The sequence below is a fragment of the Pelobates fuscus genome, chromosome 3, assembly GCF_036172605.1.
Source record: "Pelobates fuscus isolate aPelFus1 chromosome 3, aPelFus1.pri, whole genome shotgun sequence".
In the NCBI taxonomy this organism is placed as follows: domain Eukaryota; kingdom Metazoa; phylum Chordata; class Amphibia; order Anura; family Pelobatidae; genus Pelobates; species Pelobates fuscus.
The window spans coordinates 29,941,914-29,955,718 of NC_086319.1; the positions used below are offsets into that span (position 1 = coordinate 29,941,914).

The 13,805-nt window shown below is 38.1% G+C and overlaps 1 protein-coding gene across 1 annotated transcript in view; it reads right to left on the minus strand.

The window, feature by feature from the left end:
* Positions 1 to 13,805, minus strand: part of CAPZA2 (capping actin protein of muscle Z-line subunit alpha 2) — a 30,101-nt gene continuing 16,296 nt past the window's right edge. Inside the window, exons 2-10 of the mRNA XM_063446850.1 lie at positions 12,526 to 12,589; positions 10,825 to 10,876; positions 10,201 to 10,264; positions 8,939 to 9,145; positions 5,713 to 5,792; positions 4,291 to 4,369; positions 3,287 to 3,358; positions 2,557 to 2,619; positions 1 to 1,144 (exon numbers count right to left, since the gene is read on the minus strand). Coding sequence (XP_063302920.1) covers positions 1,004 to 1,144; positions 2,557 to 2,619; positions 3,287 to 3,358; positions 4,291 to 4,369; positions 5,713 to 5,792; positions 8,939 to 9,145; positions 10,201 to 10,264; positions 10,825 to 10,876; positions 12,526 to 12,589 — 822 coding nt within the window. The 3' untranslated portion in view covers positions 1 to 1,003. The remainder of the gene's footprint in view (positions 1,145 to 2,556; positions 2,620 to 3,286; positions 3,359 to 4,290; positions 4,370 to 5,712; positions 5,793 to 8,938; positions 9,146 to 10,200; positions 10,265 to 10,824; positions 10,877 to 12,525; positions 12,590 to 13,805) is intronic.

Genomic DNA, 13,805 nt, shown 5'->3' on the forward strand with positions numbered 1-13,805 from the left:
TAGTGAAAGAAAAGTACTTTAATTTCAGATCAATGCCACCAATGTTTGTCTTATATAGACCGATAGAAAAGTCTGCATATGTTGACAGCACTCACAGTGAGTACAATGAATGAATTAAAGGCAAATTGAGGACTTGAAAAAGGATGAAAGCAAGATGTTTCACCCCCGGACTGGCACCAGGCATTCAAAGCTTCATGGCTTTACACGTAACATGACCCATGGGAAAGGCTACATCTTGAGATGCCACAATATTAAAAGGTCAATAATGCCATAATACACATGGTGATACATTAAATAGTAAACTAAGACATGTTCGGCTGTGTTTGTAAAGGTTATGGGATGTGCTTTTTATTTCTCCAATAGGCCCGTCATTACAGAGAAAACAGTTCTGAGATGCAAAGGAAAATAGAAGCAAGATAACATTTTAAACGTTAGTAATGCTCTGCCTCGTTTATTACTATTATTTATTTTTAACAGCGTTAGAATTCTAGTCATGGCCATCAAACAAAAATAGGACTTGGTGGATTGGCAGCATACAGAATTACGCACGTCACATAACCTTTGCATACACATATAGATCTATTTATTTCTCGGTTATCTATGTATATGAGCTCTTTTAGAGAAGCTAGAGTTGGGATTTAGTATTACTGTCATTCATTGAGACTGTAATTCAGAATTTAAAAAAATATATCACTGCTCCCTCTCAAACATCTGCAAAGGAAAAAAAAGAATTAAAAAGCTTGCAAATGTACCAACCCCAGAAATCAAATTAAACACTTTGCCTCAAACAGAAAAAAAGAAAAACCTAAACAAAATATGTATACCAACGGAGAGAAAACTGATAAAAGTAAATTTTGTGCTATAGCCCAGTTAGTTTAATTATAATGATTTCTTTTCCATAGCAAAAGGCCATGCTGACCAGGCAACTTGGCAGTTCCGAATACTTTATAGCAATCATGTTTATTTGTATGCACAGACACTAAAATGATCCAGTCATGCAATGTTAGGCGTTCTGCATTTCTTTTCCGATTTTGTAACTAAGAATCTTGTTCCAGTCAATCTTCGTACGTGTAACTGGCAGCTGCCGACGTAAGGCTTTGAATGTAGTGTCCGACATAGTCTGGTAGTTCTCACTGATCGCAGTCTGCAGATGAAATAAAATGTGAAGCAGTGTGTTTAAACTGCAGTTATCAAAAGTGAGACTTACACTGCTAAGAGGTTAACCCAGAGGGAAGACATTTCATTTACAACCTCTCCAATTTCTATAATTAAAGGATTGTGGGAGCCTTGACATGTGGAGTCTTAGACTAGACTTGGCTGTGAATGGTTGATATGTTAACGGCAGTTATGCTCATAGCATTTCAAATGGTTTTATTGTTAAATCATTATTTCAAGAAGTTTTTCATATTGGCTGCTATAAGAGTATTAAGGAAAGTTAAAGCATAATACCTGCCTCCTGTCTTTATTAAAATTGTAACTTTACGTCACGAAAGTAAAAAAAAAATCAAAAAAAAAAATCAGGAATTTTAGACTAAAATAGTTAAGTTAGAAACATTCTCAAACTTGGCTTTGCTTTCAGGTCCAATTTTAGTTGTATTTTTTAACTTGATAATTTCCTCTCATTTATATTCACACACACATCATACAATGAAAAAGGTGGTTTACAAAATAAAAAATAATTCAATGGTTAAATATTAATTACAGGTAAGATTACCAACACACTATGTTAAAGGGACACTCTAGGCACCCAGACCACTTCTGCTCATTGGAGTGGTCTGGGTGCCAACCCCCACTACTCTTAACCCTGCAAGTGTAATTATTGCAGATTTTTATAAACTGCAATAATTACCTTGCAGGGTTAACTCCACCTCAAGTGGCTGTCTATTAGACAGCCACTAGAGGGAACTTCCTGGTTTCTAGCACAGATGTCCTCACGCTGTGTGAGGACCTCCAGCGTCGCTCAAAACTCCGTAGGAAAGCATTGAAATGATTTTTCAATGCTTTCCTATGGGGAGACGTAATGCGCACGCGCGGCATTGCCGCGCCTGCGCATTAGGTCCCCTCGGCCGGTGGGCGAGATCAGTCTCGCCCACCGGGCCGACGTAATGAAGAGGAGGAGCGTCGCGGAGGCGGAGACAGCGGCGAGGGACATCACCGCTGCCTCAGGTAAGTCACTGAAGGGGTTTTCACCCCTTCAGTAACCGGGGATTGGGGGGTGGGAGGGAGAGGGACCCTCCAGTGCCAGGAAACACTGGAGTTTCCCTTTAAACATTTGGCAACATTTTTGAATTATTTAAATTTCACAAATGTATTATTTGTGGTAAGCGCAATGTAGCTCCAAGGTCCTCTCTCTTATTTTTTGATGACAAGCAAAAGTTCTGTGATAAGATTGCCAACACCATTTCACAGTACTATGCAATACATATTTACAACCTACAAACGTTACTATAAGATTGGAATGGTTAAATATAAACAGTACAAACACAAATACAATGAGTTTTTCCACCCCATTTCTGTATTGCCAACCATGATGGGATATTAACGTTAGGTACGAACCTGATACTCATTTTCTGCATCCTCTATGATCTTGATGAATTCTTTAGCAGTCTGGACTTCATTCTAAAATGAAAAAGGGATTAGATGGAATAATTTTTTATTTTTTTTTTTTAAATTAAACAAATTAAAAATAAATAAAATTGCATAATTGTGTATTGCTCCCTTGTGCATTTTAATACACACACACACACACACACTAAAAAAGGTACATTTTATAATCGTACAAGGCTACGTAGTCATGTACCCCAAACACAGTAATAACACATGATCCAACGTGTAATTAAAGAAACTAATGGTCTGAAGAAAGCAGTGTCAAAGCTTCAAAGAAAGCTCTGTATTTTACATTGTTTACTTACATTAGAATTATGCTAAGTAAACCATTTAAAGCGGCACTGTCACCGTCCAAGGACTTTGAAGAATTCATGGGGGGCAGTGCCGCTTTTAACCCCTTAAGGACACATGACGTGTGACATGTCACGATTCCCTTTTATTCCAGAAGTTTGGTCCTTAAGGGGTTCAAGGGGAAAAACACATGAAAAAGTTCTGTTTTTTAATCTGATACAAAAATTTTAAAATTAATTATATATTGCAGAGTAAGGTGCAGTCTCCAACTGTATACTTTCTCTATGCAGTCAGCTTTGAGGATACTTACTAGCACATACAAACACACAATACAAGAAAGATCAAAAACAACCACTTCATGAACTCTAGCAGATCCAGATGTACTTACAGACACTGTTAATGACTCTTCTACGTCTTTATGGCTCACAAGCTGCACGTTACCATCTTCATAATAATGAACCTATTAATAAAATATATTATTACTTCACATTAAATACATTGCAGATTTTTTTAAAGACTGCTATATTCAATATTATCCCCAGAAAAACAAAAACAAAAAAAAACAAATTTTCAGTCATATGATTTCTGTTGTCAAAACAAATGTTTTGTGAAGCAAACATTTTTTGGACCGACATATTTATAATATATTCTGTTCACCTTACTTCAATATTTTGTAAACAGTTTTCGGTAATATTTCTATACACACACACACACTAATGTTAACTGACAGATTTTGGATCATCAGCTATTATCAACCTCATAATACTAATAAGGTAGAAAAGTTGTAGAAAAAAAAAACATTAAATACTAGGGCACATGTGCTGTGACCCAGAATTAGTTAAGATAGTTAAAGTAACAATATAGGGTCATGAACACAAACATGTATCCCTGACACTATAGTAAAATTTGACCTTTATCCCAGTCTGCTGGCACTGGCTGTGCCCTGGATATGCCTCCATGGCTGACATAATCAGAAGCAATGATCTCTGAGATTGTCAATTCAGATTATCTCAAACAAGGAAGCAAACTGGGGGTGGAACCAACTACCTTAGCCAAACAGCATCTCCTCATAGAGATGTAATGAATCAATGCATCTCTATGAGCAAAGTTTAGCGTCTCCATGCAGAGGGTGGAGACACTGATTGCCAGTGCTGCACAATGTGCAGCACTGCCCCTGAAAGCAGCACTGCCCAAATAAGCCACTGGAGGAGCCCCTAAGCTGTAATGTTAACACTGCCTTTTCTCTGTAAAGACAGTGTTTACTGCAAACAGCCTGCAGGGACTGCCTATACTCATCAGAACAACTGCATTAAGCTGTAGCTGTTCTGGGGACTACAGTGTCCCTTTAAATAAGGAATTCCAAAGAAATTGTAGTAAAATATTTTTCATTACCTGAATTTTTAAAATGCCAACCACTTTTGTAGTTGATGGTGTGATTGTAAACTTCCATTCTGACCTCCAACGTCCATTCCTGGAGAATAAATTAAATGCAATAAATGTAACAGCAACAACTTAAATAATAGCACTTAAAATTTAAAAAGGGGTAATCTTCAGTACCTTAACAATTAAGATAGAAGTTCACTACTCCGTTATTACTACAACATGCAAAAATACTAGAACTGTGCATTCTTACCACCTCCTAATAAGGAAAAAGATAATTAAAAAAGGTACCCTGTGCATTGTGTCTGGTTAATAGAAATAGACAATAGAAATAGGCCAATAGAGAAAGTTCAATGTTTTATTTTAACAAATGTTATGGAAGACCTGCCTTAAACAGCCTTGTACTCCATGTGTACTTACTTCCTGCTTTGGCCACCAAGTACCACCACAAGTCCTCCTCTGTGGCTTCCACACACAATTTGCCAGACTGCTTTTTAATTCTTGTTTCCATTGCATATAATAAAAAGACATAACACGATGGAAGCCCGTCTGTTTTGCACTTTTAAAGCATATCTACTAATCAATTTCTCCCAAGCACTGGCTCAGTGCGTCAGCCAAGATAATCAGTCAATTAATACCATCCAAACATGGGCAAAATTTATACTGGACAGCAAGGGTACAGGTGCCCAGGGAACCCTGATTGTGCCATACCATTGGAAACTAGTTTAATGCACAGTGCATTAATTTGATACTACCTTCAAATTTTCTGCACCCTTCATTTCACATCCCATAATCTCTATAGGAAAGCATTGTAAGCACTGTGAGGCTATTGTGCTAGCATGGCAAAAAGCCGCGCTGCTCCAATCGGCATCTCCTCAATGCATGAATCAATGCATCTGTACAGGGAATGTTTGACGTCTCCATGCAGAATGTGGAGACGCTGAACGCCAGTGCTGTGTATTACTGGACTAGGAAGCACCCCTAGTGGCTGTCTGAGTGACTGCTACTAGAGGTGTTACTAGCCAGCAATGCTAACACCACAGGGACATGCTGTAGACACCAGAACCGCTACATTAAGCTGTATTGGTTCTGAAGACTATAGTGTCCCTTTAAAGATATGCCATAAATACCTTAGTGGTGATGACAGCCCCTGTTTAGCAGAACTGCTCAAGCTGATATTGTACTCGAACATGGATTGACAAAGAACTTGGGACAGCACACACAGCCTAATGGCACCATAACCACTAAATCAGCATGTAGTAATTATGGTGCCCAGTACCCTCCTTTATTAGGGTTTAGAATATTACTACAACCTTCTGCATGACAAATCTACTTTTTATAAACCGCAACAAACCACTTTAAAAAGTCTGAAAGGCAGGCATGTGCTCTCATTGTTAAAGGATTTTTGACACAGTTTATAATTTTTATACTTACCAGAAATTCTTTGCTTGAAACTGATGACTCTCTATGCAAGCGATTATGGTTTGCTGTCCATCAATTGTTTTGCCGTACACCTTGACAAAAGCGAAAATACTTGTTTAAATATAGAACATTAATTTAGAATCCTGACTAACTCTCAAATCTACAATTGGACATGAGAGTTTGTGTAACAACTGCATGAAGTGGTTTTCATGCGGGTTCTCTTTCTAAAGAACATGAAACTTTTTGGGTCTTTAAGGCATCACTTGCTTAAACATCACTTGCTCATTTTTCTATTAACAGAAATCATGTTCATATTTCACAGGGGTAGATTTCCAGGAAATTCTTGCCATTTCCTAAAAATGTTGTTCTACAACAGGGTGATAATTGGACATAACATTTTAAAATAGTGTCATCACCAACAATGTTACTCCAATGTTAACCACATAAGGCAAACCACAAATTGGGAAAGGTATTTGTTTTTGAGTGGGTTAATAACACTCCTTCCTGTAGCTCTCTGTATCTTGCTCACTTAATTGGTCTTACAATGTCTTTTGTTGCTTTGGAGTTTCAGTCAAATCTCAATGCAATGGAAGTTTTCATAAAGATTTTATTTAGATTTGGACTTAGACACCCCATTCTCCACCTTACTACAGCATAACAATTCCCCACTCTATAACTCAGCAGTATTATAAAACTATAAGGAACGTGAACAAAACACGTAGAGCAGCGTATAGTGAAGGTTTATAAAGACTAAATTTAATAACAAAAAATAAATGCTGAGAGATTAATAATTAGAAGCTTAAAAAAAAGAACACTCAAAGTACTATAACCACTACAGAGCGTTGTAGAGGTTATGGTGCATGTAGTGCCCTAGAGCTCTCCAACAGTAAGTAGTCAAACAGTTTAGAACAGATTGAGTTTTTACTTGAGTTTGCAGTCATCATTCCCTGCTTTCATCACAGCTACAGGGTAGCTTTCTATCCTGAGCTAAGGCGCAGGCCGCAGCTTACATTGGACATTCTCAGCCATGACCTGGTTCAACTGCTAAGAAAAGGATGAGGGCAACACCCAGCAGACCAGAGGCACGAAGTCAAACCATTCTAAATCGTTCTTCTACAACAAGCTTTGGTGGTTCTGATGTTTTGAATGTTCCTCTAACCAAAACATTATTTTGAAGTGTTGGCATATGAGGTGAATAAAATGCACAATTTAACAGTGAGTGACAAACATTCCTTACAGTTATCATACACTGGATAACAACTGAAGCTTGACCTTTCTGAATTAATGAGGGTGACATTCAGATTGCTCTATCAAACTCCGTCATAGGCATTTTATAAAGTTCAATAATACAATCACAATACTCAGTGTGACAGAGGTATAGCTCAGAGAAACATCTTCCATTTTATGGGAAGCATATTATGCTCCAGAGGCATAGTCAAACTATGAAAAGTGACAATATGTGGTCCATATATAAAATCAGTTAGTGGCTTGAGAAGCAAATAAAATTGCCTATAGTTGACAAACAAAGATCAAACGAACCACTTAATTACTTGATTTTGGAAATTACTGGGGAATGATGATTAAAAGGAATAATTCAAACAATAGGATATGCTCATGCTTATTATATGAACACTGCAAACAACTACAGCACTTTAGCTTGCTGAAGTGTTTTATGTGTGAAGAGTGTGTCCTTATTTCATTTTAAAAACTGTGCAGATTTTGGTAGAAACTGGCACTTTTATAAATTATGTATATTTAGAACAAAAACAATCACCCTTGCACATAAAACAAGGAGGTGAGAAACACTTATCGTATTAGACAGTGGTTACAGCTTCCTCCAGGGATATCCCAGCAATTATCCCTCCAATATAGAAAAGGTATACACAAAATTGAGGATGCAGCTGTTGATATACAAAAAAATATGGAACAAATAATAGTGTAACACTGTATAACAGGGTACAAATGCGCTGTATTAGATATAACTCACAGGATGGATGAATTAATAACGCCCAAGGGTGCCTCCCGTGATGTAGGTGGGGGGCGAAATCACGGCTTCTGCTCCCAGGAAAACGGAGTTGGACTCAGGATATGGAGTAAACAAATTCCTTCTTTATTTAAAAATATAATAAATATATGTACAAGCTGTTATGGTACCAGGTCCAACTCCGTTTTCCTGGGAGCAGAAGCAGTGATTTCGCCCCCCCACCAACATCACGGGAGGCACCCTTGGGCGTTATTAATTCATCCATCCTGTGAGTTATATCTAATACAGCACATTTGTACCCTGTTATACAGTGTTACACTATTATTTGTTCCATATTTTTTGTAGATTCACAGCTGCATCCTCAATTTTGTGTATACCACTTTTATAAATTAACCTTGGTATACTCCTTGGATGCCATTACTTCCTGGTTGTTTAAAGGGACATTTTAGTCACCCAGACCACTTCAGCTCAATGAAGTGGTCTGGGTGCCAGGTACCCCAGTCTTTAACCATTCAGATGTAAACATAGGTTTACATGGCAGGGTTAATCCAGCCTCTAGAGGCTGTCTTCCTGACAGCCGCTAGAGGCGCTTCCTCGACGCTGGATGCGAAATTCGCATCCAGCGTGCAGAACATCCATTGAGAAATGATTTCCTATGGACTGTTAGAATGTGCGAGCGGCTCTAGCCGCGCATGCGGCTCCACTCGGGAGCTGACGTAGGCGGGGGAGGAGAGGTCACCAGCGCTAATGTGGACTACAATTCCCGGGAACTCCAGCAGATCTATAATCTAGAGACACTGCAGTGAGAGAAAAAGTTCCAAAGCACAAATACTTTTTTTCTAATCTTTATCAACAGATTAGTAGGGCTTAAAGTAAATGTGACATTTACATTCATCTAGACAAATTGACTTATTAGATTTAATTAATTGTCATAAGGGATGCCTAATTTAAACGCTGACACTTATTAAGAAACACATGTTAAAGACCAAATCAATGTATTTACAGCCCTGAATTCAACGTGTATGTGGCATACTTTGAGGTGGCATGAGAACCAGTCATATAGACACTAAATGTTCCTCAGTCAAACTGGAGAAGTAGATTACTGACAATTAGGACTTGCTGGTGCGTACTGAGGATGCTGTCTCATTGTAAATTCAACAATAAATACCGTAAGTCATGCCTAATAAGAGGAAAGAAAACAAATAAAATATAAAAAAATATATATATTTGTGAACATATTATTGTGAAACTTACAGTGCAAACCCCATTAGGGTAATGGTCTTTAACATAGGATCTTGTGGCAGCATCTACAGTGTTTCTCCAGGATTCAATTGCATTTTCTCCTTCATAGGGCCGCGTATCACTCGCTTCCTTTCTTAAGTGATCAAATTTGAAAGAAATCCTATTTTTCGGGCCCAAGAATCTCCCATTACCCAGATCACCATGTTCTGTTATTAATACCTATAATAAAACACAAACAGAATGACAACAGATGTTTTATAGTGTACCTTGGAGTATGTCCTCTAACGCAAATGAGCAACTTCCTCCTCCAATATAGCTATACTACAGCTCCACCCAAGAGTAGAGCCACTAAATAGGGTATCTTTCTTTGCCAACATGTGCGAATGAGTAGTCCAATAACCGAACTCTGTGACATCTGAACAGGGCTTTAAAAAAGTAATCCATAGTAACCCTGTCGTTCTGGCAGCCAGGAACTATACTACAATGGGCTGATGTGAACAGACTTGCACATGCCGATTCCTGGGAGCAGGCCCATGCATGTTTAATAAGTGACCCGACTGATGGTTGGTGTTGGGCTCTTTGAACTTGCCAGAGCTTGTTACCTGGGACCAGTGCAAAGCAAATATCTGACTCAGCAGTGACATACTAGCATAATGGTACAAGAGTCAGAATGTTATCAATCCTGCTGCATATACTTGCAAGTGGGAGAGGGATAGGTTATATTAAACATATGGCAGTTAGGATAGGGACTAAGCCCGGTTTTCACATTGGATGTACTTGGAGAAGCCTAAAAATCCAAATTCCCCATTTGTTATTTTATGAACCTAATTTCAAAGCCTTTGGGATGGGAAAGAAAAAAAGTGGAGTGTACATGGAAAAAGGCATTATATGTGTAAAAATAAACATGAAATAAATAAAAGTATAGACATATATTTTATCTACTAGATCCAAGCTTCCACAGTCATTAGAAAGGGAAGCATTTTCTTAACAAACTTGCCTCAATAAAATCACAGATGTGGATACAGTAAGATAGTGAATGGCCACGAAAGGACCAACAGGAATAAACCATGTAAACATGCAGCTTAAATACCCTCCTATAATCACAAAGCATGTACATACTATAAAATCATCACCAAATGCATTTACTTCATTTAGTGCTGAATCTGAATATGCCATAAAGCCCTTTTGGACAAATGTCAGTATAGGTGCTGGTAAAATACATCTTAAATTAATGAAGCACAATCTAAGATACAAGACTCAAACAGTGTTCATACCTGATCGTCATAGCCATCAATTTTGACAGGAGTGAATTGATCCAAGTTGTACTGTGCAAATGCACTACAATTGCAAACAAAGAGAAAATGAACAAGTTGGACAAAGGATTAACAATTATAGAATATTATATTCCTAGATTGCTACATGAGTTGTCCAAGTTATTTTGATTACTTATAGTAAAGACAACAAAAAAATGTTTTTAAAAATAAGTTTCAAAACATTAAGTCACTAGATGGAGAGATTTGTACAGACAGCTTTCTGCCAATACATGACCTGGGCAAATAATTTTATTTTATGGTGTTCGCATTGCATTCTAATTTTCTTCAATGTCATTGCCTTATTCTGTACTTCCAAAACATAAGTAACCAACCACAAACCGCTTTAAAGATGCAAGTCAAACACATTCCCTTGATGAATTATACACACAGACACATCTCTGCCTTAGCCATATCTCAAGTAGTTTTAAGAAAATGGTTTAATACTGAATAAAGAGACAGCGTGATGAGATGAAATGGTTCTATTGGCTACAGTCTCCCGTTAAAATCAGTTTTAAAAAGCACTGCTTTTCTTCAGATATGTAATGTTTTGAATTAGAACAAGTGAAGGAAATAGCTCACACTTACTGGGCAGCACCTTCCCTGAGTAAGTTGTCATTGTTTAGCAGGAACCGAACATCTGAATGAGAGATAAAATTCAAGTTAGTCATTTAATTAATCTAACAAGGGAACACACCAGGGCTGTTTTTCTTCAGCAACTCTCCCCCCCCCCTCATCCCTTTTAAAAAAAAAAAAGGTCTCTCTCTTGTATAAAAAGTTCCATAGTCCTGCTTCATAATAAAAAATTTCACACATATTGTTTTACTTACTGTATTCTGTTTTATTATAAGAGTAATTAATATTAAAGGGATACTACAGTCACTAAAACAACTTTAGCTTAATGAAGCAGTTCTAGTGTATAGATCATAATCCTGCAGTCTCACGGCTCAATTCTCTGGAATTTAGAAGTGAAATCCCTTGTGTTTCTGTCCATGCAGCCCTAGCCACACCTTCCCTGGCTGTGACTCACTCCATGCATGAAAGAAAAAAATGGAAAAATGGTTTCAATTTCAATTAGATGTAACTTACTTTAAAAGTTCTGTCTGCTCTCTAAAGTGAACTTTAAAATCATACGCAGGAGGCTTCTGTGGGGTCTAGCAAGTTATCAACAGTGTAGGAATAAAATACAATTTAAATTAAAAAGAATTTGCAAAGAAGGAAGTATAAACATTTACAGGAAGTGTTTAGGAAGGCTGTGGAAGATGCTTGCAGGGAGGCGTGACTAGGGTACATAAACAAAGTGATTTAACTCCAAAATGGCAGAGTATTGAGCAGTGACACTGCAGGGAAATGATACAACAAAACTGCTTCAAAAAGCTAAAGTTGTTTTGGTGACTATAGTGTCCCTTTAATGATGGTCAGACAGTAAACGTAAACCAAAAAAAACATTAGGAAGCAGTTTCCATTTCTTGCAGAACCATTAGGATGCAGTTTCCATTTCTTGCAGAACCATTAGGATGCAGTTTCCATTTCTTGCAGATAGATGGCGTGAATGTTTTACTGCAGTCAGCTCTGTTTATATATGAATTATACGATACCGCAAGCTGCAATGCCATCTGCTAGTTCTTTCAAAATTTGTCCATAAAGAGTAAATAATTACTTCTAAGCATACATAATCGAAGGAATGCAGTGATAGTAAGCACTCCAGAAATTCTATTTCTTTATTAAAGAAATTGGAAATGATGAAAAGGTATGGGAAGGGTGAAAGCATGGAGTATAATAATAAAACCTTAGAACCAGGCCTAAAATTGCAATAATACGGTAACTGCATAATATTGCATATTGCATATGTTGCATATAATATTGGGAGTCGGAGGTATATACATAGAGTCAAAGGTTTTATGTACTGGCTCCAAAACCCTAGTAATGACTGACAGGGAATTTACATACCAATAAATAAAAGTTTTTACAAAACAACCTTTATTTTGATATGTTGCCACAAGTTAATTGTTAAATGTAAATAGAATCTTAACATGTACAGGGGAGATGCATAGAGAAAAATGTGAACCTATCGGGGCCAGTTAGCCAATATATTCTATTCAGTTTCTATACACATAACTAATAGCCCTTTACAATTCCTAGTAATAAACCTGCGTTCATAAACCCAACCTGTTTAAGAGCAGCTCGATGTTATTTTAGCAGTTTATAAACTGTTGATTGAATGCTAACAGTTCTGTGTAAATAGCAATTGAGTGGTGTGCGGCACATGCAGAAAAGATGATAACTCACCGTTAAAAACTTCATTGAATTCTCCTGGTGGCGCATGGATTATAAACTTTGCTGCAACACGGACCTAAATAAGACAGACACAAAAAAACAACTGAAAATCCAACAACTGTTACTCAGCAAGAACATAGATGATGAAACACTTCTCTAAACAGAAATCCTTTGTTAGAAAATACAAGCGCCTAGTTTACAGAGAGGAAGTTGTATGAAAAAGTTAATTTGAAGAAAACAAGAAACTGCTAAAGTAAATTAGCAGAAAATTACAAATAAAGGCCTTGATTCAAAGAGTTAACCCAACCACGATGACCACTTCTGCTTTCAGAAATGGTCATGGTGGTAGGAATCGGTGTGTGCTGTGTATCTGCTTGAAACACTGGACATCCAGAGACATACCCACTTTTGAGCCGGGTGCCAGTTGTAACACCAGCACATGTGGACTGGAACTCTGTTCCAGGATGCCTAATGCAAGTTCTGTTCAAGGATTAAGTCAGTCGTCTGTGCTCTGGCAACAGATGTAATAAGCTTCCCGCATGCACTCTTGTGTTGTGAACAGTAAAATCAAATGTTTCTATATGAGGACCATTTGATTAAACCGGGCAAGAGAGGGTGTGACAACTGAGGTGTCAAATCCAGTAAGAGGAGCTTTCTCAGCACGCGATTCCAGTAAAGTACTATTCATTTTACTATATAATGGAGAGGACCACCCAGTTAGCAATGCCCAATAGGGCTTTTAAAACAAAAATAGAAATTTTACTTGACGTAAAATTGGTTTCCTCTTTGTATTAAAGGCACTCTCCAGTGGCAGGAAAACAAACCTTTTTCCTGGCACTGCAGGTCCCCTCTCCCTCCCACCCCCCATCCCAAGTTAAAACCCCTTAGTGACTTACCTGTATCCAGCGCCGATGTCCCTCGGCGCTGGGTCAGGGTCCGCCCACGCTCCTCCCCTGCCGACGTCATCTGGCGGGGGAGACCTATTGAGCATGCGCGGCCGCCGGCGGGGTGAGACCTAATGTGCATTAGACGTTCCCATAGGAAAGCACTTAAAAAGGCGTTCAATGCTTTCCTATGGGGATTTCAGCGACGCAGGAGGTCCTCACGTAGTGTGAGGACGTCCAGCGACGTTATAGCACACTTTTCATGTGCTATAAACACGGAAGTGCCCTCTAGTGGCTGTCTAGTAGACAGCCACTAGAGGAGGAGTTAACCCAGCAAGGTAAATATTGCAGTTTTTGAAAAATGCAATAATTACACTTGCAGGGTTAAGGGTAGTGGGAGTTGGCACA